We start from the raw sequence: 13,228 nt of genomic DNA, 5'->3' as shown, positions 1-13,228 counted from the left end.
TTTCCTCATTTTTTTCTACTTGCCGTCTTTCTTTCGCCTCTTAATACGTATTATTTTTCCTACTCCTCCCGTTTTCTGCATTTTATTGGCGCTCTCATCTGATTTCGCTCGCTCCCCAAAATTTATGACAGTCCCTGTCCCACCCCCCTTGTCACATCCACCCACTTGGCAGCAGCGACGCTGACGCAAGCAGCATTATTAATGCCTCCTTTTATTTCAGCTTATTGTTGTTTTTCCCGAGGACCTTCGTGCCCTCTCTTTCTCAGATGTTTCCATCGCATTCCTGGTGTTTCGGTAATAAAGTCAATTTCTGGGTGTAAATACATAGGACTAGATGGTAGATCCTAGGCTAGAGTTTCTTAAGTTACAAAAGATAAGCTACATTAACAAGACATTATGTACTCAACACTGATGTTTTAACCTTCTTATTTCCGTTTTCTCAATCCAGACTTTTAATTAAAAAAATTGTCACTCATAAGAGTTTTAAAGAATGTTCGATTACTCAACCAGAGTCCATTTATTTGAATCACATCGTTAAAATGATTCTTAAACAGAGCAAAACCTTTAAAAATTATCCAATTCCTTAATTGATTTCTTTTATAAAAATCAACAGTCCCTGAAGGTAACTCACAATCGAATCAAGAAACGTTTAAAAGCTTAACATTAAACGACAAATCTATCATAATTCATTTGCCAAGTGTTTCTTATTGTGCAGCTAAAAAATGGAACCAAAAAGTTGGTATCGCCAGGTGTTTTAGGCAGACAAAAGAACATTTGCAATTATAATGGGAACTGGTACGAAAGTTTTTAATGCCTAGACTTGAAATGCTAAAATTTCCTCATTTGCAGAGAGGCAACGAAAAATAATTAAAGAAGTGGGAGTTGCCCAAAAGTTAGAAAGCCAAAAAAAAAGAAATCATTTTGATGAATGGTTCATAATATTCACACACACACGGGAGCACCATACACACACATGCCCACGCCGAGAAACTGACGAATAAGCGAAGTCACCCAAGTCAGAATTCCCCGATAAAAAGGGGGGTTTTATACGAACAATAGCGAAGAACACAAAATCTTATAAACCGAAATTAAAAAAGGCAACAACAACGCTCATAACTGCGCTGCTGAGCGAGATGGCGAATGGTGAGTGAGAGAGAGGGAGTGAGTGAGTAACCGAAAGAGGGCGCAACAAATAGCAGGCTCTTGACGCGAGAGTAAGTGAGATGGCAGGCTGCCAAGGGCTCGTCGGCGGGGGAAGCCCCCTCCCATAAATTATGATAAATTATTAATCGAGAGAGCGAGCGAGATGGGGCATTACAACAACAATGGCGCAAAGGTGAGCCGCAAAGGCGGAAGGAAGTCTCGCTGCTTCTTCTTTTTATGCTCTCATTCACGAGGCGGCCCGAGAGAAAGAGAGAGAGGGAGTAAAGAAGAGCAGCTCATAATTCGCCGAACAAGTTTCATAAACGTCTCTCAGGTAAAAACAGCGACTGCGACTGAGCATCCCGAGGTAAAAGGCAAAAGTATAAGGAAAAAAAGCACCAGGGAGTGAGCGGGCCGGCAAGAGTAACAGTAACAGCAATTTAATAAAAATTATGATGAGAGCGAGCGAGAGGCGCATATGAAAAATAATATGAAATGCGAGCGGGAGAGCGTGCGTGCGTGTGTGAGTGAGCACAAGGTGGGTTGGCTGAGTGATAGTGATTGTCAGGATGTAATAACACACACACACACTCACACACGCACACAAACCGGTTGCTCACGAAGGTAGCCGAACACAGCCGAGCGCCCGACGACTTCTGGCGGCTGTTATTCGTGGCGGCTGTTATTGTTTGTGTCACTCTTGTTTGGACGCGCGTTGCTGAACGTTCGCAGCGAGCACTCGATTTCTCTCAGTGCCGCACTCGTAACACGTTGCGTATGCGTAACGCGCACTCAGTTCTGTTTTTGGCGAGTTTTCCATCGATTTACACAAGATATTTCCCTCAAGTGCCGCGAAAATTACCACTTACGATGACAATCAACGGGCAGCTATAGTTTTTGGCCAACAGCTAGATACGATTAATTAGCTAAACACGCGCAAAGGCCAGCGGTACTACGCGTTTCCCACTGCCGACGGCAAAACACAAAAGTGCTACAAGTAACTAAAATTTAGTTATTTTTCCACCACAAAAATAAACCAAAAAAAAAAACACAGTGCAATGATCAAGCTGAGTTAATGAAAATCTTTACCAAAAACACACTCACACAAAAGTGCTAGCTAAAAGTTCTCTTGATGAAAAATCACCTGTCCAACGTTCTGTGTGCGATGCGTAGTGACTTCAAGGATAATCACCAGGAGACCATCAATAAAATGATACAATTTGGTACAGTGAAATATGGCATTGTCAAACAGCTGAAGGATCGCGCTCGCAGCGCCGACAAAGGTGAGCTGAAAATCTATTTGCCAAAAGAAAAACGGGAAATACACTGGGATGTAAAAAAACTTGTTGAAAGGAATGTCTTAAATGTTTTTTGACATAATTGAAATTTCTAATAGACAATTTTTGATATTTCGAAAACGTGTCGAGTCAAAAATTTTTAACCAACAGCTTGACGGCTGCCTTTTATATTTTGTTATCCTATTTGTCATTTCTCTAAAAAAAACAAAAGACTGCAAATTAGAAAGTATTTTCCTATCAGCGGAACTTAAAAACGACATTTTCCAAACGAAAACCATTTGTATGCATAACTGAACCATTTAAGATTAGCTGACCAATTTGTCATTATTGTTTTCTGGAGTTTTCTTAACAACCGTTTTCCATTTGACTGATAAGACTCCGAAGTGGAAACCAACATTTCTGGAAAAACATTAATAATTGTGGCATCAGAGGCAGAAATCGTAGGTAGGCAATTTAATACAAATTCAAAAGAGCTTATGGCTTATCATGTCTAAAAAAAAAATGGTATATTCAAATTGAGAAATGCACCAGTTTTCCCCCCGATTATATGGACATATGTATACATTTAAACCATATTTCTTCGGTTTTGCATTTCCAGTTTCTGATTTGATTTAATTCAAACGTTAACAGCTTCTATTGGTTAATTTCCCCGCGCCCCTTTAGCGATCTTGTTTTTTATGATAAATCAAAAATCGATTTCGTTTTAATGGAGCAACTTAAAAACGATATGATTTAAATATGGCTTCGGCTCATTTTATATGGAAGAAATACATAACTTTGGGAAAGGCACTGAAATAAGTTGGACGCGGTGTTATGTTTAATTTTTGGAGGCCTCTCGGCAGGCGTGTTTCTTTAATTGGTTTTGAAAGCTTCGATATTCGGACATTTGCATGCCAGCGAACTTAATTATATTTATTGAAATTTGTAAGGCTGTTGAATCAAGTGAATTTTACGACTACGGGAAGTTAGGCCATATTGGTTATGGCATTTCAAAAGATAAAGCCAAATTTAACTCATTTTACTACTTTACTATGCCTAAAGGAAATAATTCCGCAATAACACAGTATTAATGTAACTATAATTACAAGGTTTTAAACATTGCTTTAAAAAATCATAAACATTTTTTCCTGTGTGCGTAAAGATGGGGATATTTTTTCATCATTTCGTTTGGCGCGATTTTTATTTATACACCGCATATGACAGCACATAGGTATATAAGCTGTTTATTCACATGTGCTGTTGCTGCATCGAGCATTAATAAATGTTAACTCATTAGTGCGGGATAATAAATTAAATTAATATCGCAAAAATGAAAATCGAAGCAGACTCGCTGTGAGCTGGCGCTTATTTCCATATGATTTATATGGACTATATACCTTAACATGCAATGTGGTCAGTGCAAAGCCAATTCTGTGAATATGGAAATGCTCATCAATTTGTGTCGTTTTGCTTTGTAATCGAAGTCGCGCTCGCATAACTTAATGGCATTAATTATTTAATTATTTTTATTTATGCGATTTTGCTGTTCTTTTTTCCCTGTTCCTATTAAAAATGTATGAAAAACCTAAAACTCAATTGCTGCGCTCTTCCCCTTTGTGACCTATGGCAGCCAAATCCGATCAGACCGGACTTGGATATATTATTCAATTATGCCACACACTCGCTGTTTTTTTTCTGTTTTAGCTTACTTTGTGTATACTTTATGTAGTTTATTCGCATGTCTTTCTTTTTTTTCTGCTTTTGATTTTACATTTTCCAATTGGCTGAACATTTGTTTCACCTCAGGCCAGCGGGCTCACGGTTGGTTCGCAGCGATTTGCATATTGAATATGATGATGGAATAATTGAAAGTCAGCCCAGAACTAAAGTCGAGGCGTATGCAAAAGTCAGTGCTAGAGGAATGAACTGAAAAATGTCGAGGTAAAGGTACGGACCCAAGGGAACTGCGAGTTCAGCACACAGAAAGAAAAAATGTCATTGGCACAGATGAACGTAAATATTTTTTATCTACATTAAATTTAAATTAAATTTTATAGGAGGTAACCTAAAAACAGAAGGCGGACTTGGGATAAATTCTAATCGTCAATAATCACTAATTTGTGCATACTTTTAATTAATATTGACAAAATCTGATCTAATACCGATTATTCCGATGTTTCCCAACCGAAACGCTTGCATTCGAATCACAAGAACAGCACTTTTTTTTGGTATAAATACAGAAAATTTAATTTCCTTTAAAGATGTTTAACGAATTCTGGAAATAAATTTAAATGGTTTATGCTTCGTTGGCCAATACTTTCATATTCCTAAAAATAAATGTATTTCAATTAATTTACTTTACCAGTTCTTACCATTCGAAGTTCGGGTAAAAAATGTATGTGCTGAAAGCAGATATAAACCAAAGCACAATTTATTAGCAGCCAAATATTGTTGAAAATATTTGAACACACAAAGTGCCAAAAAGTTGACATTGGTTAATGAGTTGATGGACAGGCTGGGTTAGCAATTATGAGTATTTAAGGGCGGGGGAGGCACGGGCCCCACCCCCCCAACAAAAACTCTTCAATCGTTCCTGAACGGAGGGATTTATTCGATTTAGTTGCGCACGAGAAGCGGGAATAATTCATTCGAATTTAGCCAACAGACATGGCGCGAATTTATGGCTTGACTTAATCCACCTTTAAACTTGCACGATTGAATTTATATAGGATAGGAGCGGTTTGTGTGCCTCAACAATGGGAAATATATAATTTCGTCTCGTTTCACAATTTCATATTTATTTATCTGGCAGATACAAATACAGAACGCACGGGCGGAATGAACCTGGCCAGTTGTCAGTGGAACAAAATACGCTCGTTTCTGGTAGACAAAAAATAAATCTTTAAATGGCTCACACACACACTCGGTGGCAGATCGGCGGTACAATCAGTGTATATATAGACTTAGTTAAATGTTTGGATATTTTGTTTGGGCGCCCACGCTTCCGATCCGAGGAACTAAAACACGGCAAACTAAAGACCAAAATCCAAATCCAAATCCACATCCAAATCGAATTCGAATCGGGGGCTAAGGCAATGGCCTCAGACGAGGAGCAATATCTCCCTGTCTTTACAGGGCAACACCAACACAATAAACAAGCTGCGTTAATTGTTATTGTAAATTTAACAATTTTATTACCAATTGCAAAATGACTTAACCATGTTCGAGACAATTTTATGTTCGTCATAATTGGAAGTGGTTTTGTTTTTCGGCTTGCGTGTTGCCGCCGCTTGAAAGGTTTATGGCAACATTATAATTAATTTCAATTAATTAAAATACACTTCACTTATCAGCAATCATAATCATAACTCCTCCAGCCGAGCGGTTTCGTTTTTGAACTGCAATTGCAGGCCGGCCAAATGGCGTTTTTAATTGCACGTTAGGCGGCTAAAAAAGATCTTTAAAATGTATTCTGTTCCGAAAAGTAATCATACAAATAATATAAATGCGATCGATATGCAAATGGCGCTGATAGTGACCAGGCGCGCTCTATCTGCATATCTTTTTTCGTACTCGCCATCCGTGTATCTGAATCTGAATCGGAATCTGAAGCTGTAGCTGTAGCTGTAGCTGTAGCTCTGTTTGTAGCTGTGTATCTTTTGTGGACGAAAACAGAAACAGACAACAGAAAACTCGCCCAACTCGTTTGATTTGTGCAGAAATATGTTTTATTATATATATCGAACGAGTGTGGCCCCAGTTCGTTGGCTCTGACTTATCATAAATTATATTTTATGTGCGTGTGCGGCAAAAGTTGCTGCTATTGCTGTTGCTTTTGGTGTTGCTGATGTCGCTGGTGGACCAATCTTTGACTTGGTTTGCTTTTTAGGCCCGCCGCGATTAATTAGTCAGAGGCACTGGACCAGGCCAAACGGCTGTCAACTGCTTTCTCCCCTTTGGACAGCTCACCTGGCAACAAGTGAGCATCAGTCGGCCAGCAGCAACAGCAGCAGCAACAGCAGCAACACGAGCAACAGCAACAATTGCAACTGCCAGCGATCGACTTGGAGACTAATTGTGGGCTGAAAGCAAAAAAAAAACAGCTGCGACTGAGGGAAAAGGAGAGAGAACACATGCTTCAACAAGAAGTGTAATTGCATTCAGTTGGCAGCGGCAACAGCAACAGCAGCAGCAGCAACTAGCTGCAACTTTAACGCATTGCAATGAACAATTGCCGGCGATTAAGTCATATGCAACGGGGGGAAGGGGGTAAAGAGCGGGCGGCAGGGGGGCAGTTAACAGGTAGTTGAGTTATCGGGAAATGGGCAGCAATCTCAACCAGCTTCTGACTATTTTGGTTGCACTCCAACTGCATCCGATGAGCATCTTTGGTATGCGAAGAAAAACATGAAAATGTATTTCACATGAACAACTTGGCGATTGGAGTAACAATTTTATATTGAAATGGTTAGGTGGAATTTTTACATTAATCATTTACTTTTAGACATTTAATTCAATCATGTGCAGTTAAAAAAAATCTTAATCATAAATCTTATAAACTTTTTAGTTGAGTGTCAAAAATACAGCTCAATATTAATAAAATAGTTAGGCTGTGAATTGCGTTTATTTAACTCGTATCGTAAATAATTTGAGAATGTTGTTTTCTGTGTTTGCAGACATCGGTAGCGATCAGGAGGAGAACGGTGGCTGCTCGCCACTGACCACGGCCACCACTACGGCCAGTCCCAGCCGGAGTCCCGAGCCGGAGGAGGAGCAGCCCGAGGAGCAGAGCACTCCCGAGCAGAGCATACCAGAGCAAAGCACCACAGACCACCAACTCGAGAACGATATCAAATCCGAGGCGAAATCACAGATAGAGCCCGTTGAGGATAACAACAACAGAGTGGCGATGACAAAGCCCAGTTCGGAGGAGCGGGAACCGAATGCCAGTGGTTCCATGCCGAGTTCCCCAGTGGCGGAGGCCAGTGCCGAGGAGGCGGCCACCGAGAGGGCGCCGGAGAAGGAGAAGGACGTGGAGGTGGATGTGGAGATGTCCGATGAGGCACCCAGCAGTGCGGTGCCCTCGACGGAGGTAACTCTGCCGGGCGGAGCAGGAGCACCGGTCACCCTGGAGGCCATCCAGAATATGCAAATGGCCATTGCCCAGTTTGCGGCCAAGACCATTGCGAATGGTTCCAATGGAGCCGACAATGAGGCTGCCATGAAGCAGCTGGCCTTTCTCCAGCAAACCCTCTTCAATCTGCAGCAACAGCAGCTCTTCCAGATCCAGTTGATCCAGCAGCTCCAGTCGCAGTTGGCACTTAATCAGGCCAAACAGGAAGAGGATATCGAGGAGGATGCCGATCAGGAGCAGGATCAGGAACAGGAAACAGATACCTATGAGGAGGAGGAGCGCATTGCCGATATGGAACTGCGCCAGAAGGCGGAGGCCAGAATGGCGGAGGCTAAGGCGCGTCAGCATCTGATAAATGCGGGTGTACCGCTGCGAGAGTCTTCCGGTTCTCCAGCTGAATCTCTGAAGCGAAGACGTGAGCATGATCACGAATCCCAGCCAAATCGTAGACCGAGTTTGGATAACACACACAAAGCAGATACGGCGCAGGATGCGCTGGCCAAGTTAAAGGAAATGGAGAACACACCACTGCCCTTCGGTTCCGACCTGGCCTCCAGCATTATCACCAACCATGATGATCTGCCCGAGCCGAATTCCCTGGATCTGCTCCAGAAACGTGCCCAGGAGGTGCTGGACTCCGCGTCGCAGGGAATCCTGGCCAACAGCATGGCTGACGACTTTGCCTTCGGTGAGAAATCGGGTGAGGGAAAGGGTCGCAATGAGCCGTTCTTCAAGCACCGCTGCAGGTACTGCGGGAAGGTCTTTGGCTCGGACTCGGCGCTCCAAATCCACATAAGATCGCATACTGGCGAACGGCCCTTCAAGTGCAATGTGTGCGGCAGTCGGTTCACCACCAAGGGAAACCTCAAGGTTCACTTTCAGCGGCATGCCCAAAAGTTCCCCCATGTGCCCATGAATGCCACTCCAATTCCGGAGCACATGGACAAGTTTCATCCGCCGTTGCTGGATCAAATGTCGCCCACGGATAGCTCTCCCAATCATTCCCCCGCCCCGCCCCCATTGGGCTCTGCTCCGGCATCCTTTCCGCCCGCCTTCCCTGGCCTCCAGAATCTCTATCGCCCGCCCATGGAAATCCTTAAAAGTCTTGGAGCCGCTGCGCCGCACCAATACTTCCCTCAGGAGTTGCCCACGGATCTGAGAAAGCCCTCGCCTCAGTTGGATGAGGATGAGCCGCAGGTTAAGAACGAACCTGTCGAAGAGAAGGACCAGCGAGATGAACATGAACAGGAGATGGCAGAGTGCTCAGAGCCCGAGCCGGAACCACTGCCCCTGGAGGTGCGCATCAAGGAGGAGCGTGTGGAGGAGCAAGAACAGGTTAAGCAGGAGGACCATCGCATAGAGCCACAAAGGACACCTTCTCCTTCATCAGAGCACCGCTCCCCGCACCACCACCGTCACAGCCACATGGGCTATCCACCAGTGGTGCAGCCCATCCAACCGGCCGCACTAATGCATCCGCAATCTTCGCCAGGCTCCCAATCCCACCTGGACCACCTGCCCACACCGGGGCAATTGCCACCCCGCGAGGATTTCTTCGCTGAGCGATTCCCCCTCAACTTTACCACCGCCAAGATGCTATCCCCCGAACACCACTCTCCAGTAAGATCACCGGCAGGCGGAGCACTTCCGCCGGGTGTTCCGCCACCACCGCACCACCACCCGCACCACATGGCCAGATCTCCGTTCTTTAATCCCATCAAGCACGAGATGGCCGCACTACTGCCCCGCCCACACAGCAACGATAACTCGTGGGAGAACTTCATCGAGGTTTCAAACACCTGTGAGACCATGAAACTCAAGGAGTTGATGAAGAACAAGAAGATCAGTGATCCCAATCAGTGTGTGGTCTGCGATCGGGTACTATCCTGCAAGAGTGCCCTCCAGATGCACTACCGAACCCACACCGGTGAGCGCCCATTCAAGTGCAGGATCTGCGGCAGGGCATTCACCACCAAGGGCAACCTAAAGACCCACATGGCTGTGCACAAGATTCGTCCGCCGATGAGGAACTTCCACCAGTGCCCCGTTTGCCACAAGAAGTACTCGAATGCCCTGGTCCTGCAGCAGCACATCCGATTGCACACGGGTGAGCCCACTGATCTGACGCCGGAGCAAATCCAGGCGGCCGAGATCAGGGACCCGCCACCTTCGATGATGCCCGGTCACTTTATGAATCCCTTCGCAGCGGCTGCCTTCCATTTCGGTGCTCTTCCCGGCGGTCCAGGTGGTCCTCCAGGTCCGAATCATGGTGCCCACAATGGCGCCTTGGGATCGGAGTCGTCGCAGGGTGATATGGATGATAATATGGACTGCGGCGAGGACTACGACGATGATGTGTCGTCGGAGCACCTCTCGAATAGTAATCTCGAGCAGGAGGGCGATAGATCGCGCTCTGGTGATGACTTCAAGTCCCTGTTGTTCGAGCAAAAGTTGAGGATTGATGCCACCGGTGTGGTCAACACAAACCCTGTAAGACCGCGTTCTTCCGCCTCGAGTCATGGCCATTCGGTGGGCTCAACCTCTGCGCCCACCTCGCCCAGCGTACATGGATCATCCCAGGCTATCAAGCGCAGCTCTTCGCCCGCTCGCTCGGAGGCTTCTCAGGGAGCCCTGGACTTGACGCCTCGTGCTGCTCCCACCTCGAGTTCCAGTTCGCGTTCGCCCCTGCCAAAGGAGAAGCCAGTCAGTCCGCCCAGCTTGCCCAGGAGCCCCAGTGGCTCTGGCCACGCCTCCGCCAACTTACTGACCTCACCCCTGCCGCCCACCGTGGGCATTGACTGCTTGCCCCCCGGACTGCAACACCATCTGCAGCAGCAGCATCAGCACTTGATGCAGCAACAGGCGGCAGTGGCAGCGGCAGCAGCTGCGCAGCACCATCATCACCAGCAAATGGCTGCACTGCATCAGCACCAGGAGCAACTGCGTCGCGAGGCAGCTGAGGCGCAGCAAAAGGCCGCAGCAGCTGCTGCAGCAGCGGCCGCAGCAGCCGCAGCCCAGCGGCAACCCCCGCCGCAAGCGCGCGATCAGCGGCAGGAAGGCGGACCGGGAGCGGGACCGCCGCCCAATCCGCTGATGGGCGCCCGCCCGCCCTTCGGCATGTTCCCCAACCTGCCGCTCTTCCCCCCCGCCACCACCCAGAACATGTGCAATGCCATGAACCAGATCGCCCAGTCCGTAATGCCGGCGGCTCCATTCAACCCACTGGCCCTCAGCGGGGTTCGCGGCAGCACCACCTGCGGCATCTGCTACAAGACATTCCCCTGCCACTCGGCGCTGGAGATCCACTACAGGAGCCACACCAAGGAGCGGCCATTCAAGTGCAGCATCTGTGATCGCGGCTTTACGACCAAGGTGAGCTACAGATACTTCTATTCTGAATTTATTGGGGGGTTATCTAACGGTGCTTAAGCTTAAAACCAAATTTAAACCAGAAAATTGATGGGAAATTTCCTTTTTTTTCGTTTATTTTCCAGGGCAACCTGAAGCAACACATGCTAACTCATAAAATCCGCGATATGGAGCAAGAAACCTTCAGAAATCGTGCCGTAAAGTATGTAAGTCTTCCAATATCACCCATCCCGTCCTATCCTTTCCAATCCTATTCATAAATCCTTTAGTTTGCTTTTATTTTTTATGGCACTTTTTCTTTACGATGATTTCTACATAATGTTACAAGTTGTTTTATCAGTAGTTTATGGATTTTGGAGACACTATAGATACTTCCCTATAAATAATTGTTCCTATGTCCCTAATGACCACCAATGTAAATACCTTAATCATTTCACTTTTACTAAACAATCCACTTCTTTTTGCTCTTTCCCATTGCAGATGAGTGAGTGGAACGAAGATCGCGAATAAGTAAACACTCTACACTACCACGATTACGATCCAGATGGCTTAGTCCGCTATCAAGATCACTTGACTCCCTAAAAAAAGTTTGGCGATCGCAGTCCAGACCCAGTCAAGATGCAATCGATTCTCGCAACCAAATGATCTCAAGATTTAGAGCGAAATGAGGGGGAGAAAGAAGGAGCCGGCGACGAGTCCGGAGAAGATCGGTCGTGTACACAAATCTTTATATTTATAAATTGTTGCCCACAAAAATATTACTTGATTGTTGTTCCAAGCGAAAAGTGCAAAAGTTTCCAACTGCAAAATGGGCTGATCGATGATCGATTATGTTCCCGGGCTCGGGCCTTTCATAAACAATTTTTTATGATCTAGCCGGGGAATTAACGGGGGAATGCCGAGCACACGTACACCCATACTAAGGCGGGATCATGAAACGTATCCAAAGATGCATCAAAAGCGATTTGTGTTCCAGCTAAACAAATCGAAAGATCTGCTGATCTGGAACCAAAGGCTGCTTGGTATGGAGAGACTGATGGCGTTTCATGTTCCACAAAACTGAGAACGGAATCTAAACTAAATCCAAAATCCGTATCTGAATTCGTATTCGTATTCGTATCCGTATCCGAATACGAGTCCGAGTCCGAATCCGAGGCAGCTGAAGCAGGCAGTGAAGGCGTAGTAAAATCAAAATTCGAATTTAAAGCAAATCTTAAGGTATATGCTAATATAAAAATAATAATAGGTACCTAAGCGAGACATGTGTACATACGTATATATAAATATATATGATATATTATAACCAAATCCCACACAGACACACGCATACGCATACACGTTAATAATCTATTTGGAATGTGCAATAATATGACATGCTATAAATTTAGATGCGATTGCCGAGCGCAGGCTTTTGTTTCCTACTACTCGTAAATTAGATTTATTTTCCACTTTCTGTACATACTACGTATATAAGCACACCACACTCACACACACTTATTATCATTAAAAACACACACATTTCGAAATCCAAACGCTTTGCTTTCGAGTATGGGTTAGGAGCTAAAAACGGAATAAAAATCTAAAAAAATATATATGAGAAATTGTGATATTAAATGTAAAAACGAAATACAAATTACGATTGCGGTGGCCGGGGGAAATCGAAGCCCCCATCGAAGCCCCAGCAAAATGCTTTCCATATCACAGATGAAGAACCACAAAAGATATCTAACATTCATAGTTAATTTAGTTGTTAGCCGAGAGGGGACAATCCCCGACCCACAAAACCCAAAAAACCCACAAACACACACACACCCTCACACTCTAATTTCACTTCATTGGAAGGAAGGATTAACCCCTAGCGATAAGTAAGTCTATGAGCGATCGTACATGTATTGATTACCACAATTAAATTATACACGGATGCCAATGTATCCCACACTCTGTTCGTAAGCATTAAGCATAGTCTCATAATTTATTACGCAAGCCCAAGCGAAAACAAAACCGAAAAACAGAAACTAAAAAAATGCAAATAAAAGTGAATCTATTGAGAAGAACAAATAAATATATGTATTTAAGTTATGAAAAATTAATAAGCCATCTCGGAGTTTTCTTTCGGATCTACGGATCGTCGGATTTTTGTATCTCTGCATCTCGTTTGGGGTTCTGGGAAAAAACCGAAAACGATTTCCGAGATTTTTCGTGGTAACAGATGGATGGGGCTGGCTGTAATAAAAATGATTAGTCAAGTTTATTATCGTCATAATCTTTTAATTCGAAATCGAAACTGAGTATCGATGCGGCCAGG

General features: G+C 44.7%; 1 protein-coding gene across 2 annotated transcripts; it reads left to right on the top strand.

Moving 5' to 3' along the window:
* The first annotated feature begins 1,841 nt into the window (after positions 1-1,841).
* LOC117138135 (homeotic protein spalt-major) lies at positions 1,842-12,947 on the top strand. Of its 2 annotated transcripts, none has more exons than XM_033300017.1 (4): positions 1,842-2,426; positions 7,097-10,926; positions 11,049-11,125; positions 11,404-12,947. In XM_033300017.1, exons 1-4 carry the CDS (start codon positions 2,276-2,278, stop codon positions 11,405-11,407), a joined length of 4,062 nt encoding a protein of 1,353 aa, XP_033155908.1. In that variant the 5' UTR covers positions 1,842-2,275; the 3' UTR covers positions 11,408-12,947. The 2 variants fall into 2 exon arrangements, with proteins under 2 accessions (XP_033155908.1, XP_033155899.1); XM_033300008.1 differs by having other exon boundaries at positions 11,049-11,129.
* Positions 12,948-13,228: the final 281 nt, after the last annotated feature.

The sequence above is a fragment of the Drosophila mauritiana genome, chromosome 2L, assembly GCF_004382145.1.
Source record: "Drosophila mauritiana strain mau12 chromosome 2L, ASM438214v1, whole genome shotgun sequence".
In the NCBI taxonomy this organism is placed as follows: Eukaryota; Metazoa; Arthropoda; class Insecta; order Diptera; family Drosophilidae; genus Drosophila; species Drosophila mauritiana.
Note: the sequence above shows the minus strand (reverse complement) of the source record. Positions and strands in the feature narration are given on the sequence as shown.